This window comes from Heteronotia binoei, chromosome 10 (genome assembly GCF_032191835.1).
Source record: "Heteronotia binoei isolate CCM8104 ecotype False Entrance Well chromosome 10, APGP_CSIRO_Hbin_v1, whole genome shotgun sequence".
NCBI lineage: Eukaryota > Metazoa > Chordata > Lepidosauria > Squamata > Gekkonidae > Heteronotia > Heteronotia binoei.
Window position 1 is genome coordinate 61,719,605 of NC_083232.1, and position 20,904 is coordinate 61,740,508.

General features: G+C 39.2%; 2 protein-coding genes across 2 annotated transcripts in view; one reads left to right on the forward strand and one right to left on the reverse strand.

The window, feature by feature from the left end:
* Window positions 1-6,244, forward strand: part of RAB5A (RAB5A, member RAS oncogene family) — a 35,903-nt gene extending 29,659 nt beyond the window's left edge. The window contains exons 4-6 of the mRNA XM_060248767.1: window positions 389-511; window positions 3,139-3,232; window positions 4,800-6,244. Of these exons, the coding sequence (XP_060104750.1) occupies window positions 389-511; window positions 3,139-3,232; window positions 4,800-4,915 (333 nt within the window). The 3' untranslated portion in view covers window positions 4,916-6,244. The remainder of the gene's footprint in view (window positions 1-388; window positions 512-3,138; window positions 3,233-4,799) is intronic.
* Window positions 5,462-17,941, reverse strand: PP2D1 (protein phosphatase 2C like domain containing 1). Its single transcript, XM_060248764.1, has 3 exons — window positions 17,822-17,941; window positions 7,683-8,938; window positions 5,462-7,306 (listed from the first exon to the last, which is right to left on the reverse strand). Exons 2-3 carry the CDS (start codon window positions 8,935-8,937, stop codon window positions 6,330-6,332), a joined length of 2,232 nt encoding a protein of 743 aa, XP_060104747.1. The 5' UTR covers window position 8,938; window positions 17,822-17,941; the 3' UTR covers window positions 5,462-6,329.
* Between the last annotated feature and the right edge of the window lie 2,963 nt (window positions 17,942-20,904).

The following is a 20,904-nucleotide window of genomic DNA, read 5'->3' on the forward strand; positions in this document are numbered from 1 at the left end:
GAGTCTTTTTGCCTAATAGAATGAATTGTAGGCTTTTTCTTAATTCTTAATACCTAGCATATTCTGGATTATTTTTGTAAATTGTTTGTTATATGCATCCAATGATCTAAATTGGATTCTTGTATGTTACATTTATATTTCTGTTATTTATTTTCCCTATTCCCCTTTTATTGGATTAGATGCAATAAAATAAAATATATTTAAAATATATATTTTTTAATTTTTGAGTGCTTCAATTAAAATGTTTATAATGGGAGAAGCAAGACATTGATTTACAGTATAATTTTGGACAACATGTGCAAAGTCATACTAAGGGGCTTAAGGGGCTTTAAGCATTAATGCTGTAATAAACTAAATCAACTTTATTTTTGTTTTTAATGGTTAACAGGAATCCTTTGCAAGAGCAAAAAATTGGGTAAAAGAACTTCAGAGGCAAGCAAGTCCTAATATTGTAATAGCTTTAGCAGGAAATAAAGCTGATCTAGCTAACAAAAGGGCTGTAGATTTTCAGGTAAGTTCTGGTTTTTAGATTTGATCATAAATTGTAGCTTTGCCAAAATGTTTCATAGATATTACAATTCCTTTCATCATTTTGTTTCATTGTAGAAAGAAAAGCAGTTTGATTTTGTATTATGGCTGATGTTTCAGCTGCTTGCTTCCTTTAAAAGAAACCTATGACAAAACATCAAAATAAGACTTGGTGCTGAAAATATTTGGGAAACAGGCCATGTTTAAATGTTATACTAGAGGATGAAATATGTTACAAGTAGAATGAACTCTTTGCACACCTGCTTATGCCTTATCTTCATATTTGCTACAAACATCACATGCAGTAATCTAGAGCTTTTGACTAGAGTACCATACCCATTTCTTATGTGGTGAATGCCACATGTTATAGTTGCAGTGCCTGAAAGGTGTAATGCTTGCTGTAAATATGCAGACAATATTCTCATGCTCCTTGTCTGCATCCCTTTTTTGTTGCAGCTTCTTGCCATGGAAATGGCCTTCCACTTGCCATAGGATTTCTGTCGTCCTTTTTAACGCTCTGGGGTTAAAACACTTATGCTTGTCTTGACTTTTCCTGATTTACTCTTTCCTTTTACTCACTATTGAACCTTGGTGTTATATTTAAAGTATAAGCCTGCAGGCAAAATTATCCTTTAATATTTTTACAGTGCCTAGCAATTTTATGAACTTTATCCCTTCAGCATGATGATTTTCCTTAATGAAGGGCTGAGCTAGTATGGTTTTTAGTGGATGCGGGATTTGGCTTGGATGGATAAGACCTGGAAGCATCTCTCCACTTACTCTTGAAGTTTCCTGAGAGAGTTTACTTTGCAGGATTCCTATGAGGATGAAATGGTGTTCCCTATTTCATGCTTCCTTTAATTTTGATAGGAATGTGATTAAATTCAACAGTAGTATTAATACTTAAGACTGAAACAGCTAATTAACATGCTCCCCCTCCCGCAGGTGAATCTTCAGTACTAAATTGTCCTAGGTAGAGAAGACTTCCTTTGGAGCGTTGTCTTGTCTCTTTTAGGATGCTATTTCTGGCCTTCAATTTTAAACTTGCTTCTGCAGGCCCTGTTACTAGAAATATGATTGTTTAAAAAATGATAGCTACTGTGCAGCTACTGAGAATGTAGGACATGGCATTCTCCCTGATAAAAATAGTTGAGGGAAGAGACCTGCAAATACACTTAACTTGTTTTACTCTTAGAGGAATTTTCTGCTTCTGTTTGAGAGTTCTGCTTGGTTTATATTGATCTTGTTTGCATAGTTTTGTGTCCATATTTCAGTATTATTTGACGTTTTCTAGATTCTCAAATTTAATTGCTTAAGGAGTATTCTCCTTAACATAACAGTTCCTGTTATGTCTAAATGTTTTCCCTAGAACTTCATGTTCAGGATTTTTAATGGGGGGGGGGGGGGAATCATGTGGTACTTCTTAGATTTATCCAATTTGTCAAGTCTAAACTCTCCCTAGAAGCCAAAATGACTGTACTTCAGTCACATTAAGAGGACCCATTTCTGAACAAAGTGTGAAATATGAGATACACTTAGGCATCCCCAAAATTTGTCTAAAGAATAATGCTTGAATTACTTCCACTTTCCAATTAAACACATTAATCCATATGGGAATTCCATAAAAGATTTGTCATAATTCTTTAGCGCTGAATACTTTTAATTGCAGCAGAAACACATTGGTTACCCTTCTTAAAATAAAATTATTTCATTTGAAATGAAGAACATTTAGCCAGGTTAATTGTCCTGTCATGATGCATTACCCAACAGAGATTATAATTGAAGGTGATTCCTAAATATTTAAAGCATTTGGTTTGCTCAGTTTTCGAGTTACCAATTGGCCATTTCTGTGGGTGCCAACTTTTGGGAAAGACCACTACTTTAGACTTAGAATAACAGATTGAAAATGAGTTACATTGACAATAACTATAAAATGCATTCAAATATCTTTCTAAGCCCACTCTTATGCTAGTAAGGATGGTTGTATCATCTGCATAAAGTAATAGATGGCTAAACCTCCTAATTTATAGGATTAAAAAATTGTGCCAAATCATTTTTAAAAGATTTAAAAGATGGGAGGCTAACACACAACCTTGTTTAACCAGCTTTTATATAGGTGCTTTGTCAGTTAAATGATCCCTCAAGGAATATTTAACTTAACAAGTGGTATTATGAGAAGACAAGGGTCACAGGAAAAGGCAGTAATGCAAGGCAGGAAAGTTGAAGGCAGCAGGAAAAGAGGAAGACCCATCATTAGATGGATTGACTCAGTCAAGGAATCCATGAAGTTTGGAAGTGAATTGACAAGCAGTTAACACACATGCTTGTTAGAAAATTCATTGTAGTGCAGACTTTGTGGACTAAAAGCCACTTCATCAGATTTATGTCTTGGTCTGAAGAAATGTACTGTAGACCACAAAATACTATGCTAGAATAGATTTATTAGTCTAAGATGCTGCAAGACTACACAAATGTGGCAACTTTTTATTTAGCTGTAGATAAGTCAACATGCAGACTTTGAAACAATACTTATTCCTTTGCTGATAGCAAGAAAGTGCTGTTTAAACCACAAGTGCATGAGAAAAAACATAAATCTTGCTTAAATTACAGGAAGCACAGTCATATGCAGATGATAACAGTTTATTGTTCATGGAGACATCTGCTAAAACATCAATGAATGTAAATGAAATATTCATGGCAATTGGTAAGTGAACTATTTGATGGAATCTACACTTTAAAAATGGGTTTGTATGGGAATACTGCTATGATATGGAAAATGGACTAATATTGCTTCTGAACCTTTGGTTTGGCAAGCAAGCTTCTTGCCTTTGTGTTTCCTTGATAAAGGTTTGTTTGAGCTTCTAAGGTGAATAAACAAAATATATTGTAATATTGTACAGAATAGCACAGATATGTACAACATGATCAGCTCCTGTTTAAGCATTGTTAGGAATGCACAATATTGTACAAACCTATGTTAATATAAATATCAGAGCTCTGACTTGATTTTTGTGCAGCCCTTACATTTTTTGGTTTTTAGATAATTTCCCATTTAATACCATAAGACTCAAATACTTTTCTGATGTATAGGCTAAATGGTCTTGAGTATATTAGTGAGCCACTGCTTGTATCAAAATGCATTGTGCAATGCAGCACCACTTGTTGAATTGCTTGTTGGGCAAGAGGGGTCCCCTCTTCGGGAGTAGTAGCTTTTCTGGGGACATGAGGGGCTGTAGATGGAAGGAGGTTCGGAAGACTTGTTACATGTGCAGCATACCACACACAATTCTTCTGGATACAAGCCTATATTTTGAGTAGGTACAGAGTTCCTTTAGAAAATTAAATGCATTGTGCAGTATGTTTATTATAAGGCTGGCACACTGTTTTAATAAGCAATGGAAACAATGTTTTTCCTGTTGTGCATTGGAGCTTTTTGAAGCTTTTTTATCAACCTATGAGATGTTGCATTTTTCTAAAACAGACTTTAGCTGTCTTCCCCCCCCCCCCTTAAATTCTTCAGGAAAGTAGATCCTAGTTAACACAAGGCATTCCAGTGAAACAACTGCATGAAGTCTAGTTAGGACATCAGTAATTATTTGTAATGCTAGAAAATTGCTTTCTTGTAAACTGAAAAACTGGCTGTCTCTGCTGTTTTTTTCTTATTGCTGACTTTTACTTGGAAGCTAACATGGGAAGCAGAAATGTTAAATGCTGGGTAGGCCTTTCAGCCCTTTTACTGTGTATCTGGAGAGCATAGCCCTTGTACTGGGATTCATTGGCAGAAGCTCATAGCCTAACCAAAGCTGAAGATTAAAAGAAGGAAAATCTGCAATGTAAAATCTGCAGGATCTATAATATTATGTGGGTTTTTTTCTGTTCCCATGCTAGGCTACTTAATTTATTTAAATTAGTTTGATTTAGTATATTTGAATAAGCATTTTCATTAGAATCTCATGTCTCTGAAGACATCCATGCAGATGAGCTCTAGGCAGAGATACCTGTGGATCAGCAGCCCTGTTTAAAATAGCCATTTACTTTGAGTACTGTCTGAAGATAAAATAAAAGACCTAGCCCTTGAAACCTGTAAATTGTTAGGGGACAAGGTACTGAAGGCTGAAAGAGTACCCAAAACAAAGCAAATTACAAGAATTTTTTGTATATTTGCTTCAAAATATACTTTTATGCATACATGCATCTTGTCTATTAGATATTGATATGATTAAAATCATGCCAAAAAGTTTTATATTGATTTTACTTCCTTTTCCTTGTAGCTAAAAAGTTGCCAAAGAATGAACCACAGAATGCAGGGGCCAACTCTGTCAGAGGAAGAGGAGTAGATCTTACTGAACCAACACAACCAACTAAGAGTCAATGCTGTAGTAACTAAACCCTCAGCTATTTTAAACTGTCTTGAATATTTTCTGCTTCCTAACTTGTTAATAACAATGGAATTTGGAGTGTTTAACCTGGCCCAATACAGCTTCCAAAATTGAAGAGACTTATGAAATAGTCGTTTCTAATACAGAATGATTTTGTCCTAATTTTTAATAACATGCATGTATCACTGGCTGTTTCAGCAAAAGAGGGGGGGAAAGGAAGCTGAATAGACTTGCTTCAATTGCAAGGTTTATAAACTGTATCACATGTCATTAGGGATAGACCGAACTACTCCATGGATCTGCAGCTACCCAGTTAGTTCCTCAAGCTTTGGATAGTGGCTGTTAAAGTGTAATGAATAGACCTGGGATTGTCCATTTGTGGTCTGGGAAAAAATAACTAATTTATAACACCTTCTGAAGATCCTATAAGCTTATTCACAGTATTTATGCAAAATGTTGTTTATGTGGGTATCTACCATTTAAATATACATTCCACATTTTCATAATTTAACTGCAAAATACGTGCAGCATTAACAATGTTATAGATCCTGTGCTTTCAGAACAATTGGTTTTTTAGTTGTTACGCTATATGTAAATTTGTCAACCCAGTTTTAAGTGATAAAATCAAGTTTGTTTTCTGTTTATAAAATGGCAGAACCAATGAATTCAACTGCTAACATAACAAGAGTTTTTCATGAGCTTTTGAGAGTTTTCCAAGTAAAACAAAAACGAGGAGTCTGATTTGTGTTTAATCACTGTTGACCAAAACAGTTATGTCCCTCTAAAAGTCAAACCAGTCAGTGCACTAACAATTATGTACATTTAACTTGATTTTAAATTGGGATATTAATGTACTGTAAATAGGGTACTGCATTGTAGTCTACATCTGTTTAATACTCTGTACTATTTAAAAGTTGCTTAAAAGTATACAATATGTACAGTTACTTTAAAGAGCTAACATTTCTTTCCCCCAGGGCTTGAGGGGATTAAGTTCTTCCTTCATGGATGGAACGGTAATAAATGATGCTCCTGTACCTGTAACATAAGTACTACTGTCTGTCTGTAATGAACTCTGCAACTTTGTTTTCCAAAGTCCATTTTATTTTGATCTGTCCAGTATATTGCACTAATTCTTTAGTTATTTTCATTATATGAAATCTACCAAGTGTCAGAAAAGATGATTTAATCTATTTAAATGTTGAACTGCTAGCAGAAACTTACATGTGCAGATTGTAAATTTGCAGTAATTTGGGCTTAGCAAGGAAGATGACAGTTCACCAGTGTTTAGTTTTATATTGAGGTGCTCAGGTTTGAATAAAGTGGTATAAAACAGGAAATCATTGCAGTCATTCTTAAATTTCGGTTTTATGCATTCATTTCAGTTCTTTTTTTCTGTCATAAGACTAGAGCTACAGTTGCATTTCATATTTCACACTGACTACCTTCATAACTGGGCTGAACATAAGTGGGTATCTTATCACATCCATTTAAGAGTATTATCAAAACAGAAATATTATCTCGGGAACCTGCTCGAAGTGCAGCTTTTACAAGATGTTTACTAATATATTTTGCTGCATGGGCATAAAATGTTGTAATATCTGTTTCTTCACCATCTGTTTGTGAAGATGATTCTTGACTGTCAGTTGATTCAAAACAGCTAGATACATGCTGTTCATCAAGCACTTGTGATTCCTTAGAACTGGTTTGACTGCCAGAGCTTGATGAGATCGTTTCTGTGTCATTTGAAGATGATGTATCCTCATTAAATGTGCAGGATTTAACAGCTTCTTCTGAAGGGCTCTCTAATTTTTGCTCTCTCGAGCTTCCCACTAAGGAGCCAAATGGACTTCTCTCTTCTCCTGTTGAGCCACTGCTTATTGGTGAACTTATCTCTGTACTGTTCTGTTCCATATTGTCTTTTTCAAAATCTTCCTTTGAAAAAAGAAAATCTGGCTTCAAATGCCATGTAAAAAAAGAGTCTTCAGAATCCTGCTTGTCCAGTTTTAACTTTTCAGCCATGCGGATCTTTTGTAGCTGAGTATGTTGATATTGTTCTAAAAAAGCAGAGTACATAATTAGTGCTAATGTCACTACTACATTTTTATCTAGAACTTCCCAAAGTCCATTAGAAGCTAAAATAAGAAATTGACATGAATCATCTACTGGAATGGAAATTGTATGAGGTACAGGAATTACGCTTTTTTTTAACTGTGGGTTTCCATGATAGCCAAGTCCACGAGTAGGTCTGATAATTCCTTCAACCATTCCTTTGGGTTCATTAGAGCTGATATAGCCTCCATTTTGAAGCACGCGTTTTCTTTCTTTTGCAGAGTAAGTGGTATGTTCTTTAGTAAGCCAATAGCTTTGTCCATTTTTGCATAGAACCACATGAACATTGCCTGAAACAATTAAAATATATATTATTTTCTTGTAATGATCTCTGGTTTCCCCCTCCCCCAAAAAATAATCAATTGTGTGTGTGTGTGTGAGAGAGAGAGAAACTTCTAATTTTATATTTATTCCACAAGTTAACTCAGTGTAATGGTACAGAATTTATTATATTGGCCATTTGAAATTCTTCTTGTGCAAACTATCTTTTTATGTTGAAAGGTACATTTCCCTACTTCTGTTTTCTGCTTGGAAATACTGTTAACTCTTTTACCTTGCAAAGTTAGAACATGAATTAAATTGCTAGCTGTTAGTATGCCATTCAAACTGATACACTCTAAGGCTGGGATAAGGAAGGATGAAGTAGTGCAGGAATTATGTACATACCAATGTTAGCAATATGCATTATTCCAGCACTACCTTCTTCAGACTCTGTAGAATTATTATTCTTCGTCAGCTGATGTTCCTGGAGCCTGTCTTTGTTACTGATAAAACATTTGCTATCCTCTCTGATAGTTTTTTCCTCTTCATTTATTTTTTCAAGAGGCTTCTCCTCTTGTTGGTCATTGCTGCTGGGCTTTTTATCGCTGACACATGGAGCTCCTTGTGCTATGATGCTTTTCCCCTCTACAATGCTTGAATTATCAGCCAGCTCCTCCTGTTTCATGTTGTTCCTTTCATTTTCCCCACTCATCCTTTGAAGTGTTTCCTCCCTTTGAGTTGGTTGGTGTTGCTTTTCACTGATTATCTTTTCCACTAAACAGGTGACAGCTGAGCAGCTACTCCAGCGAATCCTGGAAGCTTCGTTTCTTCCCAGTCGTAAAAGCCTGTCCATTCGCCAAAAGGACTTGGCATATGCTTGGTGAATCCATTTGTAATTGCTTGGCAGAAGTTTCTTGGACTGGCTTGTCATAGAGGTGAAAATTTTTTCTCTTACACTATAATCTGGCCTAAAGACAGTGAGAAATGAATCTAGTGCTAGTCGTTCAGCAGCACTCACTTGGTAGGAGGAATCTATACAAGCAAGCTGGTCAAGTAATAAAAGGGGAAGCTCAGCTGAAGTGGTTTCTGCAGCAGAAATACCATTGCTTCCATCAAAGAGTCCAAAAAAGCATGTTCCAGGCCTGTTTCCATAATTGTCTAGTACAACAAATACATCTTCTAAGTTTGCACGCCAAAGAATATTTCTGTCCTGACAAATTGCTATGGCTTTTATAACTGGATTGCTTACTTCTTTAGTGTGTACAGAACTTTGCTCAACACTGTTGATACAGAAATACGGTGTGCTTTTTAGGCTCTCCTTTAGGAACTCCAATGAAAAGTCGATCTTGTGTGCTTCTTGTTCAGTATATTTAGGAGAAGTTATCATTCTTAAAAATAGCTCTTTTTGCCGACGGGCTAACTTGTTTATATCTAGTGTCTCAGTCCATGGTCTCTGATAACCTAGTGCAAATTGTGCCTTATGTGCTCGTTTGTGATAGAAAAGTTGTCTAATATAGACTGCTTCATGGCATATAGAGCAAAGAACTGTAATGTCGAGATGGCCAACTTTCTTGAAATCAGTACTAACTCTCTTGGTGGGATCATCTTCACCTTTCTGAAATTTAGAGTCAGTCCTTTCTGAGTCTGTTTCCCATGTCATTCTGCAAAAAATCAAATGGGATTCAATTAGTCTTATGAAATGGAATGACACTGCATTTCAGAGAGCCATGAAATTAGTTCCAAGGGCACTTTGGGCTTGTGTTTTTCAAATTGCAGCAGATAGCAAAATGCTTTTTATTATTTTTAAATTTATCATTGGACTTTTAGCCCACTTCTAGCAAACAGGCTCAGGACAGGTTACAATAAATAATGAATACATAATCCAGCTTCTGAAACTTCAACCCAAGCATTAAACAACAATAAAACATCAATAACAATTGATGGCATCAAAAGTTATACCATATCTGATTGCTCCCATATAGGTTCCCTGCATATGTATGGATGGATGACAGTGCTGATGAGGCAGATGAGGACAAAATAGATTGCACATAGCAAGCAGTGCAGGGAGTTTCAAAAACAGTGCTGTATACAGCTTGGGAATTTGCTGCGTATAGAAACTAATCAAAGTCTACTAGGCCAAAATAGCTCTTTTGGAGGTAAGTGTGTTTGGGGCTGCAGTGTGTTCACTATATCTTCAGTGCTGCTCTAAAGCATCATGGGAGATTTAGAATATGTTGAAACAATGTTTGTTAGAAAAGAGGTGTACAAAGGCCACATAATATCCCCCCCAAAAAGCCTGTTAAACAGGCTTAGATAAGCTGCTCTCTATCTGACCGTTTAGCCTCAGACCTTTCCATAAAACTGTCTACTCAATGTATCTGATTCTAAGCATCTGAGGACTTGTATCCAGAGACTGGGACCATGTACAGGCAAGATGTACCTTTGTATAAACCTGAGAAGCATCATAGGCTTGTAGAAAAATCTGGAATCTTAGAGGATTAAACCATTCAAATTGATAGAAGTATACCTGTAGCTTTAAGGGGGGGGAACGCCCTCAGAGGCAACCACAGCAGTATTGGAAGTATTCAAGCCTTGATTTCTGTCAGTAAAAGGCAGAGGGAGGGGCAAGGCCCTTTCCAGGGCTGTTTTAACCTTTCAAGGAAGACTCACTGGGGCCAGGGTTGAAAGCAACCATGGGTAACTTGCTACCACATAACTTAGGTGATTCTGCCAAGTTTGGCTCCTTGCTACTATTGAACAGCAGCTACTCAGAAAAACCAGTGTGGTGTTGTGGTTAGGATTTCAGACCAGGATATGGAAGACCCAGGCTTAAACCACCACATTGCTATGGAAGCCCATTGAGTGACTTTGGTCCAGTCCAGCTACATATTCTCAGCCTAATTTACTAAACAGAGTGGTAAAGCAGCAGTACTGCAGTACTGTGATCTGAACTCTCTGCTCACGACCTGAGTTCGATTCCGGCAGAAGCTGGATTCAGGTAGCCAGCCCAAGGTTGACTCAGCCTTCCATCCTTCTGAGGGCAGTAAAATGAGTACCCAGCTTGCTGGCGGGAAAGTGTAAAAAGACTGAGGAAGGCAATGGCAAACAACCCCATAAAAAGTCTGTCGTGAAAACGTTGTGAAAACGTCACCCCAGAGTCAGAAACGACTGGTGCTTGCACAGGGGACCTTTCCTTTCCTGTTGTGATGATAAAAGAATTATATTAGCTGCTCTTCGAGTCTCCATTGTGGAAAAGGGCATAATATAAATGGGTAAATAAAGCTGAAGATGGGGCAGAAAAATAGGTTGGTGGGTGGAAAGGAGAGAAGAAAGCAGGGGAAAGTGAGTTCATGAAAGCTGCCAGAAGGTGAAAGAGAGAGGAAATCTGTGAAGGGGGAATAGTGGGGAAACGGTCATCCCCTGCAAGTAATTGCAGGTTCTCCACTTCAACTGGGTCCACTCTGGCCAGCACTGCACAACTTGATCTAGCTCATTGGCTGGTACGGCACTACTAGGCCAGACTTCTTCCAGGGAAAGGCTGCCAGGGGGAAGGAAAGCTGAAGACAAGAAAGCAGATAAAGGTAGGTTGGTGTATGTGGGATGAAGAGAAGAAACAGGAAAAGCAGAGATTATGAGGGCTTTCAAGAAAGGAGTGGGTGGGTTAGGGGAAATGAGGTGCCCCTTGCAAGTCCTTGGGGGTACCCTGCATGACTTTTCTTTTGGCAGTGAATAGGATAAGATAAATCATACTTTATGTAAAGTATTTTGTCTATCCCAAATTCATGTCTAATAACCTTTTTGTTTGAACCAGTAGTGTTAAGCAGAGAAAAGCTGTTTCCTCCATACTGACTGTTTTATGCTGTAATATTTCTCCCTTACTTTTTTTTCTAAATTAAAACAAAGTTGGAGTCCAGTGGCACCTTTAAGATCAACAAAGTTTATTTATGCAAAATAGCAAAAATATTTTTAGAAGATTAAAAGAACAATAAGTTGGGGTCTGGTAATCCTAGGTTTAGATTGATTGGGAGGAAAAAATAGCAAAGGTAATATATGTCAGAATTTGAGATGGATATCTATGTCATTAAGTTTCTTAATTGTTAAGACTAATAAATTACAGTCTGTTGTAATATTCCATTGGCCTCCTCTAAAGCATGGGTTAAAATAACATTTTTCTGCATACTAATTCACTGCCTACTCTCTATATATGCAGGACTGCTAATTCCATCCCATATTATTATCTGATGAAGTGTGCTTTCAGCACATGAATGCCTACATTCTCAGTAAAACTTCGTTGGTCTTAAAGGTGCTACTGGACTCCAACTTTGTTTTATTGCTTCAGACCAACATGGCTGCCCACCTGGAATTTTCTAAATTAGGTCTGCAAAAACTTTAGCTTTTCAGTTTTTTGATTATTTTTTTGTGTATTTCTTGCCTTTCCTATTCTACAGTTCTGCTCTGGAATTGGGCCACTGGAACAGTACAGTACACATAGGGGCACATCATAGATTGGCATAAAAATAACACTCCTGTGTTTTGAATCCCTGAAGAATTTTCATTTAATTTTGCACCATGTTCCTGAAACTTCTTTCTTTAGTCACTGTCACTTGCGATCCCATAACTGTATGTGTGATTTTGCTTCAATGCCATTATTTGTTTACGCCGAATTTCAGTTACCATGTTGTCATTTATCCAGTTGGATGAAGTGATTCTCTTGAAGTACATCCCTCTTTGGGTTTTCCTCATCTTGAATAACTGGGTCATTGGCAAGCTTGGCTATCTTACAGCTCACCCTGACTCCTGTGTATTTATTACCAATTTTAAACAGCATCTAACATAGATTGTCGGGAGACTCCTACTGATTTCTTCTCTCCCTTGTGAATTATCCACTAGAATAATGTAACAGCAAGGATTTACATTCAAGAAACATGAAATATATGTGAGTTGAGGGCAGGAAACTACAATGCATAACAATGTCATGTGTTATGTGTTAAGTATTAGCGATAAGGGAGAAAAACTACCAACAGCTCTGCATGTATTGGCTCTGTTCATAGAATGGTAAACATCTTTGCATTAAAAATAAACAGCTGTCCAGTGGCTTAAAGAAGGACTGTGATGTTGCTAACTCATTTTAACACTAGGCCATTTACCAAAGAGTTCCATGTACCTGTGTTGTAGAGAGAGAGGAGGCAGAAAATGCTGATATTCCTTAGAATTGAATAAAACCAAACTTTTCTATGAATCTTTCATTTTTTCTTTGGCAAATATACTTAGACATCTGTGTATATCAGCAGGGAACCATTTTCTGAGGACTTCAGAGTCCATGCTGCTTCTGAAAACTCTCCTGTTTCGTTATGACCACATGACTTGTCCCCATAGTGAACTGAAATGACTATAGGACTGTGGCCTTTGAACTTGGACAATTACACCTGCTTGTATGCAGAGGCTTGGAATTTTAACCTGCTGATGAAATTTTAGAAGATGTGACCTGTGTATTCACACAAATAGAAGTCTGAATACCAGCTACTTTAACAAGTCTGTTAACTGTCCTTATCTATCATTGTATTTATCATATACATTGCAACAAAGTGAGGATATGAATTGCATCAATACATCATGATGATTTAAAACTACAAGCAATAGACTTGGGGACCTTTCCACCATACTCTGATAAATGCTGAATATCTGCCCCTTCTTTAATGTCTTGTACTGAACATCGAGACAAATGAAAAGATCTGAAGGATGCAAAAGGTTGCATTATTTATCCGAACTTATTTTCTTATGTTCCCTAGGAGGACGTTTTGATCTGTAACCATACAAATAGTGGCTGTTTCTAAACAGACCTGCTGATAATTGTTGACATTGTGCTGTTCATATTAATCGATATACATTGCAAACTCATTTTTGTTTTTCACTTTGCTGACAGTGGAATTACAAGCAACCTATTTTTTTGGTTCAGGAAGCATTTGTCTACATTGCTAATCTTTTCTAGCCGTGGAAGTCATATTGTAAAGGTAACTTGTTAGGTATGGAGTGGGAGAACAAATGTAACTTGATTCTGTTTCCACACGCCCCAGCACATACTGCAAATTTTGCCTACATTACCCCAATTGCCATCAGGGAAATTATGAAGAGGCATTTAAAAGCTATTTCTAAGTCGCAGTTGTATTACATAATTTGATTTTGTAACATTTGGTCTTAGAAAGATTAAGACCAAACATGATTGGCTTTTAATTGTACAATATTAAGTGTTTTTGTCACTGTTAAAAAGATGCACTGTGGGACTTCACTAACATGAAAATACAAAAGAGAATGTACATCTCAAGTAGCAATACTATGCACATTTACTTGTATAAGCTCCTTTTGGACTAAATGGAGATTTTAAATAAATACACTAGTCAGCCCATAGCTCTAAAGCTTTCAAGCACATTCAACTGAAATTCAGGTGACTTGCCTCCAAATAAATACATTTACGATAAAGTCTCCCAAAGTTCTTTTAAATAGGATAGGCCAAAATAGTAGACGTTGCAAACTTTTGAGCTCTGCAGTCTTTATGGCACAGCAGGACTCGTTTTTTACAAATCTAGATCAAAGCAGAACTCACTAGGGCAGGGGTGTCAAACTCATTTGTTATGAGGGCCAAATCTGACATAAATCAGACTTTGTTGGGCCAGGCCCTGTCGAACCGGGCCATATGTGTACCTATTTAGGTAACAGAGATATAAACTTTATAAAAGGCACAGGCAAACACAAAGATTTTAACATGCTTAAAACATGAGCACTCATTGGTCATAAAGATGCTTTCTTTGTATTTCTCCCATGGGATCCAGGGAATTGGGCAAAAGAAGCTCTGGCTCTTTCCTTCCTTCCCAGGGGACCATGAAGGGGAGGAGCCTCCATCAATAGAAGGAAGAGAGGCTTGGCTCAGTAGCTCTGCTGTGATTGAGAGAGCCTGGCAAAGCAAGCTATCTCTCTTCCCCCAGGGAGAAGCCTCAGCCAATGGAGAAAATAGAGGTGTGATTGAGCAAGGCTTGCAGAGCAAGCTGTTATGCAGAAGGAAGCATGAGAGAGGGAGAAGGAAACATGACAGCCAGTTGATCAGGGGCCTGATAAGAGCCCTCCAAGAGCCTGATTTGCCCCCTGGGCTGCATGTTTGATACCCCTGTACTATGGCATTAACATCGGTTAACTAATAAAAGCAAGGTAAGTTCTGCAAACAAATCAAAATAAATCTTCATTCTTCTGGTAACTAAAAAACAGCAATATGAAGTGTCTATTTTGGACATTTTCTTAGGAATGGGAGAGTTCAGTTTTACCCAATACTAGAATTTTTAGCCGTTTTCTTTTTACTTTTAGTATGAATTGATGACTTGGTCAATGAAAGAAGCCTCAGCTGTTTCACACATAAATACAACCAGGGTTTTGTTTCTAGAAAAAGAAGTGCTGGAATGCTTAAGAGGGAAATGAAGGAGAAACTCATGGGTGCCCTCATGAACTTTTCAATGCTTTTTGAGAATTTTGTTTCAACTAATTGGTTCTGGAACTCTGTTCCACCATGTTCCCCCAGAAATAAAACCCTGAATCCAACTGTCCCATAGGAGCTGTACAACAGTTCCTTCACCTAGTTTTGCTGAGGGCAGTTTGCAGTATCCTAGTGATAGGCTTTGCAGAATTTTCATCTGTCTTGTGACAGAATGTAAAAACATAGCTTGTCTCACAAAGCAGAAGCTCTACAGAAACAGTAAAGCAGCTTTTATACTGGAGCTCTGCTTGTGAAGTATAGCCCTAAGTCAACATGTTGGTTCTCAAATGAAGGATGTAAATTCTTTTCATGAAGACTAACAAAAATAATTGAATCAGAGTTGGAAGGGGTCTTATAGGCTATCTAGTTCAATCTTCCCTCTCAATGCGTGATCAGCCTAAAGCATCCCTGACAAGTGTTCATCTAGTCTCTGCTCAAAGACTGCCAGCGAGAAGGAGTTTACTATCTCCTAAGGCAGCCTATTCCACTGCTGAAGTACTCTTATAGTAAATATTTTTTCCTAATACCCAGCTGATATCTTTCCACCCATAACTGAAACCAATTATTGTGAGACCTATCGTCTGCTGCCAACAGGAACAGCTCCCTGCCCTCCTGTAAGTGACAACCTTTCAAATACTTAAAGGGAGCAATTGTGTGCCCCCATCTCTTTTTATTTATTTTCATTTTATTGCACTGCATTTCTATCCTGCCCTCCCCCACAAGCAGGCTCACTCTGTAGAACTTTGCCCTTATCCTTCTTGAATTGCATCGTGTTCATACCATCCACTTTCCCAATGTGTTCAGATTCTATCTCTGTCTTCCAATCTTTTCCAGATTTAGCATTCCCTAAATACCTAATCTTCGTTGCTGTCTTCTGCACCTGCTGCATTCTGTCCACATCCTTTTTAAAGTGAGGCCTCCAGAACTATGCACAGAACTCTAGGTGCAGCCTGACAAATGCAATATAGAGTGTGATTATGTGATTTGCATGTTATGCTGCTGTATCACTCTGACTGATCATATTTAGCTTACAGTCCACTTGTATCCAAAGATCTTGTTCACACACTGCTACCCAGCAATGTACCCCCTCTCCAGTATGTGTGCTTCTCATTTCTGTTACACAGATGTAGAACTGCTTATCTTTGTTGAATTGCATCATATTCATGCCACCCACTTTCCCAGTATGTTCAGATTCTGTATCTTCTGGCATTTTTGCTACTCCTCCCATTTGGTGTCATCTGTAAATTTAGTAGTTCCTCCACCTTCTCATCCAGATCATTCATTTAAAAACTGAAAAAAACCCCAGGCCCAGAACCAAGCTTTGTGGCACCCCACTGGACACCTCCCTTCAATCAGATGAAATGTCATGGACAACTACTCTGGGTGTGGTTCTCCAATCAATTTCTTATCCACCTAACTATTCTACAGTCCAGTCCACAGTCCTCAACACAGTCTGCAAGCTTATAAGATCACCAGAAGTCTGCATCAGCCTGAATTTTTTAAAGGGGTGGTATGGAGGGATAAAATACCTTTAAGGTCTCTTTGCCAACATCCTTTGTGTGTATAATGCCGTGCTGGCTTCAGTGGGCAAAGGGCTTGCTGATACCAAATGTAGAACTCAAAAAGCCAGCAAAGCCTGTAGAAGTCAGCAAAGCATTTCATGCGAGATGCTGGCAAAAGAAGCATTAAGGTACCAAATCCTTTTGAGTTTGTTTTAGATTCTGCTATGGCCCAACATGGTTACCTGCTTGGTTTGCCTGCAAAGAGAGTCTCGTGTGACTAACTGGCTGTGACAGCAGCCGCAGCAGCCTGATGGTCCTTGAGTGAAACATTTGGTGGAGCTGATAGTAGTAGAAAGAGGAGGAAACCACAAACAGACAATAGAATGAGCAACAGCCAAAAAAAGGAGTATGAGATAAGTATGAGTTTTAGAACAGGAGAAACAAAAAGCAGCACTGATGTAACGCAGATGTAAAGTTGTATAAAATAAAGCAATAATTATGCAGAACCAGGCTTATTTTCTCTGTTCAATTTTTAGTAAGGATGGACATGAACTGGAAAAATGTGATTCAATTCATGGCATGCCTAGTTCATGAGCCACAATGTCACAAACTTTTAGGTGCCAAACTAACTGGTTTGGTTTGTGGAGTTCATGATGCAGTAGAATGCCCCCTGGTGTGCTAGAGATACCAAACTTGCAAGGGATCTCCAGCTGTCCTCCAAATTTGGTGAGGATTGGATATACAGGGTTCAAGTTGTACCCCCAGGAAAGTGCTTTCTTGGGAAATGACAGGTGCAGGCTCAAAAGTATATAGAGTAGACTCTCTGCAAGCTAGAGAAATCAGACGCTCAGGGGACTTCCCCATGATGCTCCTCTACATGCCTTCCAAGTTATGTGCAGATTGGATTTCGGGGGTTTGAGTTATGACCCACCAAAGAAGATGCCCCCTAGAAAGTACTTTTAAGGGAAATGTCAGATGTACGTTCACCCTGCCGCTCAGTCCTGGGGGCGGTTAACATTTCTGGGGTCTCAGTTATCGACCCCTCAAAAAGGGGGTATATGGAATAGCTCAGGAACAAGCCAGTGACACCAAACTGACCTGACTCATCAGATCTCAGAAACTGAGCAGTCAACTGGCAAATACTTGGAAAGGAGACCTTCCTTGAAATACCAGCAGTCAGGAGGACAGAGGCAGTCTTTTTTCAGCCACCTCCCTGAAGATTCTCCAAGTCCCCAGTAGTCAGTTACCAGAAGTTACCACAACTTCCAGGTGCAGACACACACACAAAAAAAAAGCTTAAAAGGGGGAAGGCATGGAAACATACAGCACCTTTCAGCAGCCTAAACTGCTCTTCCTTACACAGTTGCCAGACTAAAAAATGAAACCCCTCAAAAAACTGGGTGAAAAATTGCTGGGCCTAGCACCTTAAAGAAACGAAGGTGGGTGCAGATGAGCATAAAAAGAGAAGACATTTAGCGTGCGGTTCCATGTACAAACATCAGTGAAATGTTTATAAAACATACCTTTGGCTTTAAGAAAGTTGTGTTCTTTAGGTGTCATTTCTTTCTGTTGCTGTTAACACACTAGCTTGGGTACTGCAATTCCAGTGTTTACAGTTATTACTATAGTAACCGTATCCTTAGTCACCATTACTGTTCTAATTGTGAATGGCACTGCACAAGGAACTGTATTTCTAGGGGGTGTAACAGGTGATGTGTATTTTGCCTTGTGAACTTATCCTCATGACTGTTGAGTGAATGGCGCTAATACATTAAAGCTTTATCACACTTCTCAACATCAGGCAACTGCAAAAATCAACTCATGGTAAATCAGCTATGTCAGTCCAGTATCTACAGCAGGGATGTCGAACTCATTTGTTATGAGGGCTGAATCTGACATAAATGAGACCTTAAAGGGCTGGGCCATGTTGGGTTGGGCAGAGTTGCCATGTTGGGTCGGGCCGTGTGCATACCTATTTAAGATTAGGTAGCAGAGATATAAATTTTATAAAGAACACAGACAAACACAAATATATATGTTTTTAAAACTTAAAACATGCTTAAAATGTTAGCATTCATTGGTCTTAAGGATGCTTTCGTTGTATTTCTCCCTTGGGATGCAGGGAACTGGGCAAAGGAAGCTCTGGCTCTTTCCTTCCATCCCCAGGGGAATGGGGGGAGCCTCAGCCAATGGAGAAAATAGAGGTTTTGCTCTATAGCTCCCGTGCAATTGAGCAAGCCTTGCAAGGCAAGCTGTTATGCAGAAGGAAGCAAGAAATAGGGAGAAGGAAGCAGATGACAGCCAGCTGCTCAGCGGCCTGATAGGAGCCCTCCGAGGGCCTGATTTGGCCCCTGAACTGCATGTTTGACACCCCTGATCTACAATGTAACTTATGTCATGTGGTTTTTCAGGAAACCCACATTTCCTCTTACTGAACTACGCAACCAGAATTATTTCACTTCTTCCTTCTGCTTCTTGCCCATCAAACCAACTCAAGGAGATTAATTTGCCATAGGTATAATACAGGTTCAGTCACAAGCCTTTTATCATAGAGTTGGAAGGGGCCATCTAGTCCAACCCCCTGTTCAATGCAGGATCAACCTACAACATCCCTGACAAGTGTTTGTCCAGCTGCTGCTTAAAGACTGGCAGTGGGGCGGGGGAGTTCACCACCTCTCTAGGGAGCTGATTCCACTGTTAATTACTTAATGTAAAAAGGTTTTTCCTAATATCCAGTCAGAACAGCTTCTGGTCATCCTCTAAGCGACAGCCCTTCAAATCATGTTCCTCCCTCAACTTCCTCTTCTCCAGACTGAACATTCCCAAGTCTCTTACCTTTCCTCCTAGGGCTTGGTCATATTTTATTACAGCAAGTCCATCCAGTGTGTAGTAGTTGGATGAGGACCTGGGAAAACCAGGTACAAATTCCCACTTGCCATAAAACTCACTGTGACCTTGGACCATTTGTTTTCTCTCAGCCTAGCCCACTTCAAAGGCTTGTTGTGAGGATAAAATGATGGGGACTGGGGAAAGAATTTTATATGCCACTCTGAGCTCCTTGGAGGAAGGGATGGATAAAAATGTACTTAAAGATGGCCTATTTTGCACAAACCTTTTTGGGTGTGAATAATTAGGGGAGGAACAGTGGCTCAGTGGTAGAGCATCTGCTTAGTAAGCAGAAGGTCCCAAGTTCAATCCCCGGCATCTCCCACTAAAAAGGGTCCAGGCAAGTAGGCTTGAAAAACCTCAGCTTGAGACCCTGGAGAGCCGCTGCTAGTCTGAGTAGACAATACTGACTTTGATGGACTGAGGGTCTGATTCAGTATAAGGCAGCTTCATATATTCATATGTATCTATTTAATGGCTTTCAGAGATTTGTCATGTAATCTACTGGTCTTCAACGCATGGAGTTGGTACCCTGAATTGGACTGTGAGCCCCTCCAGTCACCCTTTTGGAAGGAGCTGCAGAGCAGAGCATGGCTGTCATGCCTTGTCTTTACATATGTGCTTAGAAGAGCAGTAGGACAGGAAGGTGAGATCACTCAGTGGTGAAGAGGATTCCTCCATTGCCCTAACCCTTGACTTTGTCAGTTCAGTATATCCTTTGCTGTTTAGCTGGCATTTCCTGCTCGAGGTTCTAGCTTGGACAACAAGTTCAGAGCACTGGTTCCCCACATCCTGTCACTTGGCTCTGATGTCACTTTAGATGGGATGGGCTAGTTTGAAGCAGCAGGGCTACCTATTCTTAGGGGCTCGTGTTATCCCAACTGGGTGGCACTTTAGTGTCTCTCAACAGCCAATTTATTTATTTAATTTATATCCCGCCCTCCCCACCAAAGACAGGCTCAGGACAGCTCACAAACCAAGGGTCAACACAAACACAATAAAACGACAATAAAAACATTAAAACAATTTTAAACAATTTCATGTGCTACAGTCATAATTTCAGGCAATTTAAATTCTGGTGGTTAGCTATACTCAAGAGGTCTCAGGATCGCCGTAGCACAGTGAAGTAGGCCATTGGTGGTGTTCTTATGGGCCAGTCCCATTGCTGCAGATGTTACCATTCATGTAAATGCCTGGCGGAAGAGTGCCGTTTTGCAGGCCCTGTGGAACTGTAAGTACTCTCGCAGGGCCTTAACTCCTCCGGCAACTCATTCCACCAGCTAGGGGCAGCAACGGAAAAGGCCCTGGCTTTCATCATTTTGAGCTTTGCTTCTCTGAAGCTGGGAACTGTCAACAGGTTTTGAGACTCGGACCGAAAAGCTCGCTGGGGCATGTGCAGGGAAAGGTGGTCCCTAAGGTATGAAGGACCCTGGTCATATAGCGCTTTAAAGGTAATAACCAGCACCTTGAAGCGAATCCGGTACATTATCGGTAGCCAGTGCAGTGCTTTCAGCAAAGGCTGAATGTGTTCCCGTAAAGGAACTTCCATAAGCAGCCTGGCTGCAGCATTCTGCACTAGCTGAAGTCGTCGGATTTGGGACAAGGGCAGTCCCAAGTAGAAAGCACTGCAGTAATCCAGTCTTGAGGTGACCGTAGTATGGATCACTGTTGCCAAGTCGTCATGTTCAAGAAAGGGGACCAACTGCCTTGCCATCTGCAG

What these genes read in the sequence shown, in the direction of transcription:
- PP2D1 (XM_060248764.1), bottom strand. Translation starts at nt 8,937, where the DNA reads ATGACATGGGAAACAGACTCAGAAAGGACTGACTCTAAATTTCAGAAA. An exon ending in AATGCATATTGCTAACATTG is followed by an intron (nt 7,307 to 7,682) that starts GTATGTACATAA and finishes TAATTGTTTCAG; the next exon opens with GCAATGTTCATGTGGTTCTA.